Here is an 11,960-nt window from a genome sequence, read left to right on the forward strand (position 1 = left end):
GGTGCCCATATGTACATGGGTTTATCTCTGGGCATTCTATCCTGTACCATTGATCGATATTTCTGTTTCTGTGCCAGTACCATACTGTCTTGACTACTGTAGATTTGTGGTATAGTTTGAAGTCAGGGAGCCTGATTCCTCCAACTCCGTTTTTCTTTCTCAAGATTGCTTTGGATATTTGGGGTCTACTTTCAACTTTCATAGATTTACAAATTAACTATGTTGGTGTAAGCTCAAATATCCTTATGAAGTACACAAAGAGGGTGTAAAAACTCAGACCCAGAAATGAGAAGCAACATGTCTAATGGTTCACAGCTATGCAGAAGCACAAGCAGGGCTGGAGCCCTGTTTCCCAGGATCCAGTCTTTCCACTTGACCACTCCAAATGAAGAGAAGGATTTGGAGGGGCAGGGGCTGGGGGGTTAAATTCTCTCCTGCATGGGAGATTTGTCTGCTTTCCCCTGATTTCAAATGACTTGGTTCCTTATTAAATCAGTCATGCATAAACATACAAATTACTCCCTCACCTTACCAACCTCACCACCAACCCACCTGAAGCAAGACCAAAGGGCCATAAGTTCCTTCATAAACTTTTCTCCACAATCCACATGGTTGATTGCCCTTTCATCTAGGCATTTTTGCAGCCTTTAAATTTTGACAATGTTTTCAACATAATTGATATTTTTTGGACCTCTCATCAGTCCTACATTTTATTTTCCATTGGGTTTTTACTCACATAGTCACTCTGCTCATCCAAGAATATTTCATTTTGGGGACAACCTTATGTAATATGCTACCAAAGCCTTTGACATTACTTTTGCCCCTTTGTAAAGATTCTAATTCCTATCTTAGTATTCAAACTGGCAAGCACAGGAGACTTGAAGAACGACTGGTAGAAGCCAAATTAAGTAGATACTCTACATAGAAAGTAACCAAAAGCAAAAATAAACAAATGGGACTATATCAGATCAAAAACACTTCTGTACAGCAAAGGAAATCATCAACAAAATGAAAAGACAACCTACTGAATCATAGAAAATATTTGCAAATCATATATCTGATAAAGGGTTACATCCAAAATACATAAAGAATGCATAAAACTCAACAGCAAAAACAAACAAATAATTTCATTTAAAATGGACAGAAGATCTGAATAGAAGATCTGATTTTTCCAAAGAAGGCATACAGATGGCCAACAGGTACATGAAAAGATGCTCTACACCTATAATCATCAGGAAAATGCAAATGAAAACTGCAATAAGCTATCACCTCACACCTGTAGGATGGCTGTTATCAAGAAGACTAGAAATAACACGTGTTGGTGAAAATGTGGAGAAAAAGGAACCCTTGTGCACTGGAAATGTAAATTGGTGCATTCACTATGGAAAACAGTATGGAGGTTCCTCAAAAAAAAAATTAAAAACAGAATTATCATGTGACCCAGCAATTCCACTTCTGGGTATGTATCGAAGAAAATGAAATCACAAATTAAAAAAGACATATGCACCCACATGTTCACGGCAGCATTATTTACAATAGCCAAGATATGGAAACAAGCTAAGTGTCCATTAGCGGATTAATGGATAAATAAATTGTGGTACTTACATACAACAGAATATTACTCAGCCATAAAAAAATAATTAAATCTTGCCATTTGCAACAACACAGATGAAACTCGAGGGCATTATGCTAAGTGAAATAAGTCAGTCAGACAGAGAAATACAAATACTGTATAATCTCTCTTATATGTGGAATCTTATCTCCAAGCTCATAGATACAGAGAACAGATTGGTGGTTGCCAGAGGTGGGGGAGGTTGGGGTGGTGGGAGAAATGGGTGAACTGTTTTTGGTTTTTCTTAGTTTAAATAAAGCAAAACTTTTAAGTACTACAATATTAAAGATGAATGAACCACAAATGGTATAAAATATCTTTTTCAAAATAAAGGTTTCTGATGCTATACTTCTTAAAAAAAAGTAACAATGGCAGGAGAAGGAAAATTCCCCAGCACTGGCATATGCATAACTCCAAGGTAACATGTGCATATATCCAATTAGATATATAAAAGATATAGATATATTAAATTTCATGCAGCCTTCGAACCCTTACCCCCTCTATAATGTAATGGATGCAGAGGCCAGAAAATAGCCCAAGGTAGAGGGAGTAATATATCCCCACCACTGCCATATTTTTCATTTTCATCAAAATCTAAAGATTTACAAAGAGCTGCCTCCATTTCCTTTATCCTCCAGCCGAGTGGAGGCACTTAAATGGTAGTGATACTAATAAATCCTGATCTAAAGCTCATGTTCTTTGCCCTACAACAGGCAGTTGGGAGGTTAAAGGTATCAATTCGAACACCTGCTGAAGGGTGAGGAACTTCTTTATGGTATCAGTAATTCAACTTTCTATTGAAAACTAGTATCTTGTAGAAGTCATAGTAAAAGGCATTTCTGGGTCAGTCATGGTGAAATGATTAAACTTATATTTCTCTATTGCTTGATTAGGTCACTGTTCACTAATGCCCTGTCATCATCAGCTTCTTTGAACTGTCATCTCATACCTGACACCAACGTGGTAAGCTTCCCTATACCCAGTTTGGAAAACCAGTTAAAAACAGAAGGTGGTTTTCTTTCTCTACTATAAAGAGTTCTGAGTCATGGATGGTTGCCTTCTCACTGTGCTTTTAAAAGAAGAAAGAAAATGCCTTCAGTTTGCTGGGAGCAAAAATATGTTCTTTTTCATCTGAAACCATTCCTTGCATCTCACTAAATATTACTGAGCATCCCACAAGAGCTTATCATCTTACCTATTTGCAACAGCAAACTGAATGTATTAGGAAACCCTCTTCAGACTGGGGGAGCCTAGCAGCTCAGGAAGCTCTGGGGAATAAAATATCTGACAGCAGGTGGCCTGGGTAGACCAGCTGTATGGCTGTACATAGGAACTGCCACTTAACAAGTTAGGGCAGCTTGTTCCTGTAGCTCATGGGGAGTTGGACACAATTCTATGCCCGTTAGGCACTCTGAGCTGCCACGGGAAAAGCAGGCATTCCATCATGTCCTGTGCCTCCCTGTTCGTGTGATTTTCGTTTGTACTTGGACAGAACAGTTTCATGTGCAGGAGTAAAAACATCAGTCCCAGGAGATACTGGACCATTGACCCAGAGTCCATATGTCAGTAGTCTCCTTCCCTTTTGGGACTGGTCAGTTGCCATGGTAACTGGCAGCTAAGGCTTATTAGTGCTTGTTAGTGTTTAAAAGATGATTTATAAGCATGTAAATAATTGGCAGCTCATTAACAGGTGGGGCTCCTGAACTCAGCTGCCTTTGGCAATTATCTACAGGATTTGAGAGTTGTGCTCCTGTCCTCTGCAGCTGCCTACTTATCTGTCTCAGAGAGTATCAACCCTGAAAATAAGGCAAAGAGGAAACAATCCATCAGTGGGGCGGACGGACCAGACTGTGCAACCAATGGTGGTTGCTCACCTAGCAGATTGCCCAGGGACAGATGGGAGGAGTACTGGTTGCCCACTTTCAATTTTTCCTTCAGAAAATGTACATACTGTATCCTAAAAAAAAAAAAAAAAAAAACCCTTTGTTTCTAGGCAAATTCATTAGGAGTGGAACCAGGCTTACATATAAGTTGCTGTTTATATTGGAAGAGCCCCTTAGCTAAAAATACCTCCCTGAACTAGTGCTCACAGAACCTGACAGTGCGTCAGAATATATGTATTGCATAACTTTCAGCTGTGTGTGGTGGGGGGCGGCTAGAGAGGGAGAGAGAGAGAGGAGAGACAGATGGAGGGGGAGAGGGAGAGAGAGAGAGAGAGAGAGAGAGAGAGATGGAGGGAGGGAGGGAGAGGGAGAGAGGGAGAGGGACAGAGAGAGAGAAAGAGGGAGAGAGAGAGGGAGAGAAGGAGAGAGGGAGGGAGGGAGGGAAGGAGGGAGGGAGGGAGAGAGAGAGAGATTGAGAGTTGTGTGTTGTTTGGGGGTCTTAGGGGAGAATAAGGCTGGGAGATAAATGGCATCGTACAATACTCACAATAGTAGTAAATACAATAACCTTGCAGCTGATCATATTTTTAATAATTGGAGAGACCCAGGACAGCCTGAAAAGACCTAAAGAAACAGAGCCCTGAGTGTCAGGAATTGCAAGAGTTTGTCAATCAGAGCCACAGTTTTTCCAAACTGCAATTTTGAGAGGCAATTACCTGACTTAGATAATTCTAAGGTTTGAGGATTTTGTTTTTGTTTTTTAATTTTTAAGAACCTCTTTCAATATGTAAAATGTTTCTACAGTTTTGGAGTCCTGAGTAATTAAGAAAATATACTCATTGAAGAATATAATGTATTCATCTCTCTAAGAAATAATATATTGATTATTATTATTATTGTTATTGTTATTTTGGCTTAATATATAAGAGAAGAACAGAGAGGGAAAATGGGAAGATAATTTGAAGATACCACAATGGTAATAAGAAATAGAAAGAGAGGGGCTTCCCTGGCGGCGCAGTGGTTGAGAGTCCACCTGCTGATGCAGGGGACGCGGGTTCGTGCCCCGGTCCGGGAGGAACCCACATGCCACAGAGCGGCTGGGCCCGTGAGCCATGGCCACTGAGCCTGCGCGTCCGGAGCCTGTGCTCTGCAATGCGAGAGGCCACAACAGTGAGAGGCCCGCATACAGAAAAAAAAAAAAAAAGAAAGAAATAGAAAGAGAGACTTTGAAAGAGGAAAAGAATTTAGAAAGAAACTAAGAGGGAAAAACTGGAATGTAAAAAAATATTCCATCTGCAGCTTATTTCTTTCATTTATAGGGAATCTCAGGATCCTAGACCTAGGCATAGCCAGGCAGTGCTGCTCGAGGGACGGCACAAGGGAAGGTAAGAGTATCAGCTGTGCATTGCTCTGTAGGGCATTCCATCAACTCCAGGAGGTACACAGGCCGTCAAAGCCAGAGGGGTGATTAACCCTTCAATTATTTTAATTTCTGTAGTAGTATATTTTCTACCTCACTCAACTAAGTACCTAATTTCACTGATGAAACACCTAACTCACCAGCAACTAGAAAGTGTTATTCAGGTTGATTAAACACTACTCTATTTATGGAAATACCTTCTGTTTTAATAATTGGTAGCGGTACCCTCTACAAAGTCAGGGGTAATTATCTTGATCCTCTCTCCATCTTGCTGAGATTTTTTAACACACCCTAATGCTTTCTGGACAAAAGCTCTATTCCAAATAAAAATAACAAAACACTTATATAATTTTTACTATGTTTCGGATATCATCCTAAGTAGTTTGCATATAACTCTTAATCCTCTCAAAGTTTTATAAATTAGGCATCCTTATTACCCTCCTTTTACATTTGAGAAAACAGAGATGTTAAAAAAAAAAAAACTTGCTCAAGAATTCAGCAAGGGGTAAGTTATAAAGAGAGCTGGAATTTGAAAACTTAACACATGAGAGACTGCCCTCCTGCTTCCCTCTGTTCCATCAACAAATGTATCGTGTGATGGATCCACCTCCAGTTATGAAGTAGGAAGTCATGAGAAAGCATAACTCTCACCATAACAAACAAAACAAAACAACTGAGGTACAAAATCTGTTTTCCTGAACTCCGCAAAATAGTGACATTTCAAAGAATCTCTAAACAAACTCAACTGCAGTGATGAACACTTCATAGGAGAGAAAACATATCAGTACAAAGCTGCTCTCCTCCCTGGTTGACTAGCAGGAAAAGAAAAACTTCTCCATAGACAAGAAATCAGCAGAATCTTTAACAAAGATTTAAGGCCTGTGTGTGGGTTGCTGGGACAGATTTGAATTCTGAGCCCCCAGTGCAGGGTAAATCTGAATTCACTTACCAACTCTATTGCTTGGTAAGTGTTCAGGGGCAGTCACTCAAAGGCTTGAAAGTAGGAGAGGAGAAATGAGAGGGATAAATTTCAACTTAGGATTTCAGTTTCTAGGAGTTGGAGACAGACAAGAATACTGAGAGAAAGTGCTCTGAGGCATTCTGGGAGGACAGATCTCCCTAAACATAGGAGGACTGAAGAACAAAGAAAACTCCCCAGAAACACAAAGAGCTGGAAGCCAGGCTGTGAGAGCTGAGAGATCTTCATGTTTAAGAAAGCTAGTAGTTGGACAGAGAAGCATACAGATCTATGGATCTCACCAGTGCTCAGATCCTAAGCCTACCAGAGGTAAATTCTAATTCCACTTTCAAAACATGTAAAGCCTGTGGTCAAACTAAAGTTGCAACAAAGTTCAAACATATCTTGACTAGAAATCTGATTTATTTAGCTCTTCACTCTTGATTTTTTTCTAGAAATAAATAATATTTACATCTATTTCTACTGTGTTTACACAACATGCCTTTAATGCCATAAAATTTATCACACACAAAGAAGCAAGAAAATGTAAATCATGATCATGAGAGAATATACAAAGAGGGAAGACCCAGAGATGGCCCAGATAGTGGAATTATCAGTCAGAGACTTCAAATAAAGATAAAATAAAATGAAAATGAAAAATCTAAAGGATCTAGTAGAAAAAGCAGGCAACACGAGTGAAGAGATGGGGGATTTTAACAGAGATATATGAATACTATATTGAAGAAAAATGTATTGAAATTTTCAGAAAAAAATCAATATTATAAATGAACAGTTCATTAGATGAATTTAACAGCAGACTGGAGTCAGAAAAGTATCCTTGAAGACAGATCAGTAGCACACCTCCTTAGGTAAGGACCTGGTACCTCTTTTGTGAAGTGCTCACCAGGGCTGGAAGAAAAGCCCAAGGAAGGAGTCAAGATTGAGAACAATGATCATACTAATTTGAAGATGGCAGGGATGGATGGTTCTTTGGTGCACTGTAAGATTAAGAGGCATACAGCACTTAGCAAACTGATGAAGCCTATTGTGAATGACAGGGTTTGTCAATGAGGCAGAATAGTTTCCAAACTATTAGGTAACCAATCAATGAAACAGACACACCTGCACCGTTGGAAATGAAAGATGAAGATGCAATTGATGTGTTCCAGCAGCAGATAGGAGGTGTCTACTCAAAAGGGAATCTGCTACTTTACTGTAGAACATAAAGACATGTTCTCAATTAGAAAACCCAATTTGGTCCTACCACATCCTGACTACTGCAGTATAGTTTTCTCTATTCTTTCATTTTCCTCCTCCCCATTCCTTTACTGTACATAAAGTCACTGCTGTATATACTCAAGCATATTGCATTTTTTAAAAAAAACCTAAATGGCCAATGGTATGCTTTGATCAACACCAAATGGAGAGGAGACAGGGGAAAATTCTAGTTCTGTGAAAATACCCCCCTTTCTCCATTAGTGGCATGTTCATTCAGCTCTTATCTTTATATTCCAGTAAGTTATTTCACACTCACTGTTTAACAAAAAAAGAATAACATAAAAATCCTTGCATATTTTGTTCAGTTGGAGAATTTTAATCTTTTTCATTGTAAAACCAAGGACAATATTATACCTTTTTTGCATGTAGAGCAATCTGCCTTTAAACAGGAATAAATTATCCTGAAAGAAATGAATCATAGTTTTCCCTTCATATCAAGCATCTTGTTTTCCCTGACCAGGGATTGAACCTGGGCCCTTGGCAGTGAGAGCAAGGACTCCTAACCACTGGACCACCAGGACATTCCCAAGCATCTTGTTGTTTAAATAAACTTCTTGTTTAAAATGAGGAAAATAATGTCAAGAGTAGGTATCAAAACTGAGGCAAAAATAGTGAAAAAAGAGAGAAGTGTTTGAGATCTGTGGGACAATATCAAACCTAACACGAGTGTAGAAAGAGAACATAGAGAATAGGATAGAAAAAAATATTTAAAGAAACATGGCAGAGAATGATTCAAAATGACTGAAAGACATTAGCATACCTATCCAAGATCCTCAGTGGACCCCAGGCAGAGTGCTATAAAGCAAAACACACATAAGCTCTTCATAGTCAAATTACTGAAAACAAAATATAAAGAAAATAATTTAAAAGCAGTCAGTAACAATAGATACATTACCTGGAATGGAACAACAATATGCATCATGGCTGATTTCCAACTAAAAATAACTGGACAATATATTACTGGACAAAGCAATAATATAAAGTGCTTTTAAAAGTCAACCTAAAAGTATTATATATAAATCTCTCTATCTCTCCCTTAGAAAAAGAAAAAGAGAGCAAATAAAGTCATTTCAAAGAATAAAAGCTGGGCTTCCCTGGTGGCGCAGTGGTTGAGAGTCCGCCTGCCGATGCAGGGAACACGGGTTCGTGCCCCGGTCCGGGAGGATCCCACATGCCGCGGAGCGGCTGGGCCCGTGAGCCATGGCCGCTGAGCCTGCGTGTCCGGAGCCTGTGCTCCGCAACGGGAGAGGCCACAACAGTGAGAGGCCCGCGTACCGCAAAAAAAAAAAAAAAAAAAAAAAAAAGAATAAAAGCTTAGAGAACTTGCTTCCAGCAACCCTGTACTACAGGACATGCTAAAAGTAGTTGTTCAGGCTAAAGAGCAATGATACCAATGGAACTCCAGATCTGCTGGAATAAATAAAAGGTATGACAGAAAGTAAATATCTGGAAAAATATAGAACAATTCTCAATCTATATCTACACTTATACCTATCTCTGTGTATCTTTAAAAGACTGCAGAGCACTTAAAAGAAAAATAATAACAATATATAGAATGTATTGAGGGGTTCTTAGCATATGTAGAACTAAAATGCAAGAAACAAAGTGCTTAAAGGGCAGGAAGAAGGCAAAAAAACTACACTGTGGCATGGCATATTATTTGAAGGTAGGCTCTAATAAATCTAACATTCATATTGTAATCTCTAAATATATACTGTCCAATAGGGTAGTCAGTAGCTACATGTCCATATTTAAATTTAGGTAGAAAATAATCAAAATTAGATAAAATTAAAAACTCAGTTCCTAAATTGCACTAGCCACATTTCAAATGCTAAAGAGCTACATATGGCTAGTATCTACCATGCTAGGTTGAACAGATAAAGACTATTTCCATCATTGAAGAAAGATACTTTAGATAGCACTGCTCTAGATAAACCACTAAAATACAACAAAAACACATATATCTAAATATTGAAAATAGTAAAAATGTGATTTACCTCAAAGAAAACAGAAAAGAAAAACAAACAAATAAATAATACATGAGATAAATAAAAACCAAATGAAGTCACGAGATTTAAACTATATCACTAATTATATTAAATGGTAATGAACTAAAAATTCTATGTAAAAGCCAGCAATAAGATCGTATAAAAAAGAATTAATTTTATAGATTTTGTGTAAAGACAGAGAAGTTGAAAGTAAATGTGTAAAAATTTATACCACTTAAACACTAAGATTGAGAAATCTTATTTTTTAAGATTAAAATTTGTTGTTGAATATACCATCTAAACACGAAGATTAAGAAAATGGTGTCGCTATCTTAATATCATACCAAGTTGCCTTCAAGGGAAAGAATATTACTAGAGAAATAGAAGAACATTTCATAATTATTAAGGAGTTGATTCATCAGGAAATTTTAACAATTCTAAATATGTATGCAACCAGTAACAGTATTTCAAAATACATGAAACAAAACCTGACAGATTAAATGGAGAAGTAGACAAATTCACATTTGTAGTCAGAGATTTTATATAACCATTATCCAATAACTGTATGTACATAATTCTACCCCAACAACTATAGTCTTTACATGTGCACATGAATCATTCACCAAAATAGACTATATACTAGGCCATAGAAAAGGTCTCAAAATATTAAAGAATTAAAATCATAATTTTATATTATTCTGTCTGGAATATAGTAATTCTACAGAGCATATTCTGGAAAATATACAATGGTATCAAATTAGGAATTAATTTTAAAAAGCATTATAGAAAACCCTAAAATATTTGGGATTTAACAACCAATTTCTAAATAGCCCATAGATCAAAGAAGAAATCACAAGGGAAATTATAAAATATTACAAAATGAATTATATCAAAAACACAGTATATCAATATCTGTGTGATTCAGCTAAAGCTGCACTAGAGGGACATTTATAGTAGAAAATATGAATGATTTAAATGGTCAAAACTTCTACTTTAGAAGCTAGACAAAATAAAACAAATTAAGCTCAAAGTAAATAGAAGAAATAATGAAGGCAAAAGAAGAAATCAAATTTAAAACAAACAACAGATAATCAAAATGTCAAAAGTGGAAGCATTAAAAAGATTACTAAACTTGACAAATTTCTAGCACGATTTATCAAGAAAAAAGAGACAAAATTAAAATTACCAACATTATAAACAAAAAGGGGACTTGACTAGAGATTCTACAGAAAATAAAAGGACAAACAATTTAAGTCATTAAATTCTATAAGTTAGATGAAATGGACAAAATTCTTGAGTAATAGGCTTATCTAAACTGACACAGTAAGAAAAAGGCAATCTAGCCCTGTAAATACAAAATAGAGTTCATAATCAAAAATTTTCCTACAAGGTTCTCCTGGCTCAGACAGCTTCATTGAAATCTTATCAAGTATTTAAGTAAGGAATAATGCCAATTCTACATAAATTCTCTCAGGAAATGAAGAAAGAAGATACACTATTCAATCAATATAAGTTGATATCAAAACCTGGCAAAGATATTATAAGAAAAAATTATAGACCAATATCTATTATGATCACAGATGCAAAATTCTTAATAAACAATATAAACAAATTGCATACACACACACACACACATACACAGTGATAGAGTGATGCAACAGATGGATTTTATCTCAGGTATGCAAATGTCATTCAAAGTATTTTTCAAAAATCAATTAACATAATTCACTATACTAACAGAGTAAAGCAGAAAAAAACGTAATCATCTAAATTGATGTAGAAAACTACATTTGAGAAAATTGAATTGCAGTCTGAATAAAAATTCAGCAAATTAAGACCAGAAGGAAACTTCTTCAACTTGATAAAAGACATCTAAAATAATCCTACAGCAAATATGATCCCTAAATGCAAAATTTTATATGCTTTCCCCATACTCTCCCAAAGAAGAATGTCCTCTCTCATTATTTCTATTTAATATTTTCCTGGAATTTCCCTCCTATGTAATAAAACAGGAAAAATAAATAAAACCTTGAAGATCTAAAAAAAAGAATTAAAACTGTGTAATGTGCAGATAAATAATTATCTATGTAGAAAACATCATAGAATCTTCAATAAGGGACGAGAACTAATATGTAAGTTTAGTGAAATTGCAGGATTCAAAGTCAATTAACAAAAATCAAAAGTGTTTCTTGGCATGGACATATATACACTACCAAATGTAAAATAGATAGCTAGAGGGAAGCAGCCGCATAGCACAGGGAGATCAGCTCATGCTTTGTGACCACCAAGAGGGGTGGGATAGGGAGGGTGGGAGGGAGGGAGATTCAAGAGGGAAGAGATATGGGGACATATGTATATGTAAAACTGATTCACTTTGTTATAAAGCAAAAACTAACACACCATTGTAAAGCAATTATATTCCAATAAAGATGTTAAAAAAAAGTGTTTCTATATACAGCAATGAAAAAATAATTTATAATATCATCAAAAATATTAAATATATAGTGGGAAAATCTATTGAAAAATATGCAAGATCTCCACAGTGAAACTACAAAACATTGGTGAGAAATTTAAAAGACCCACATAAATGGGGAGCCATACCTATGCTCATTGACAGAACCTGGTATCATAAGGATGTTTTTTCTCCCTTAACTGATGTATAAATTTAATATAATATTTATCAAGTTTCCAAAAGGCCATTTTGAAGATAATGGCAACCTGATTCTAAAATCTGGGTAAATAAGAACGATCTAGTGTAGTCAAAACAATCTTTTAAAGAAAGTGAGAGAACTTAGCACTACCTACTTCAAAATTACTATGA

General features: G+C 36.4%; 1 protein-coding gene across 1 annotated transcript; it reads left to right on the plus strand.

The window, feature by feature from the left end:
- Positions 1-1,980: 1,980 nt before the first annotated feature.
- LOC309961749 (small ubiquitin-related modifier 2-like) lies at positions 1,981-7,099 on the plus strand (the record flags this gene model as incomplete). The annotated part of the gene is made up of 4 exons (XM_082839251.1): positions 1,981-2,030; positions 2,506-2,575; positions 6,771-6,920; positions 6,992-7,099. 4 exons carry the CDS (start codon positions 1,981-1,983, stop codon positions 7,097-7,099), a joined length of 378 nt encoding a protein of 125 aa, XP_082695377.1.
- Between the last annotated feature and the right edge of the window lie 4,861 nt (positions 7,100-11,960).

The sequence above is a fragment of the Leucopleurus acutus genome (genome assembly GCF_964270905.1).
Source record: "Leucopleurus acutus genome assembly, chromosome: 5".
In the NCBI taxonomy this organism is placed as follows: domain Eukaryota; kingdom Metazoa; phylum Chordata; class Mammalia; order Artiodactyla; family Delphinidae; genus Leucopleurus; species Leucopleurus acutus.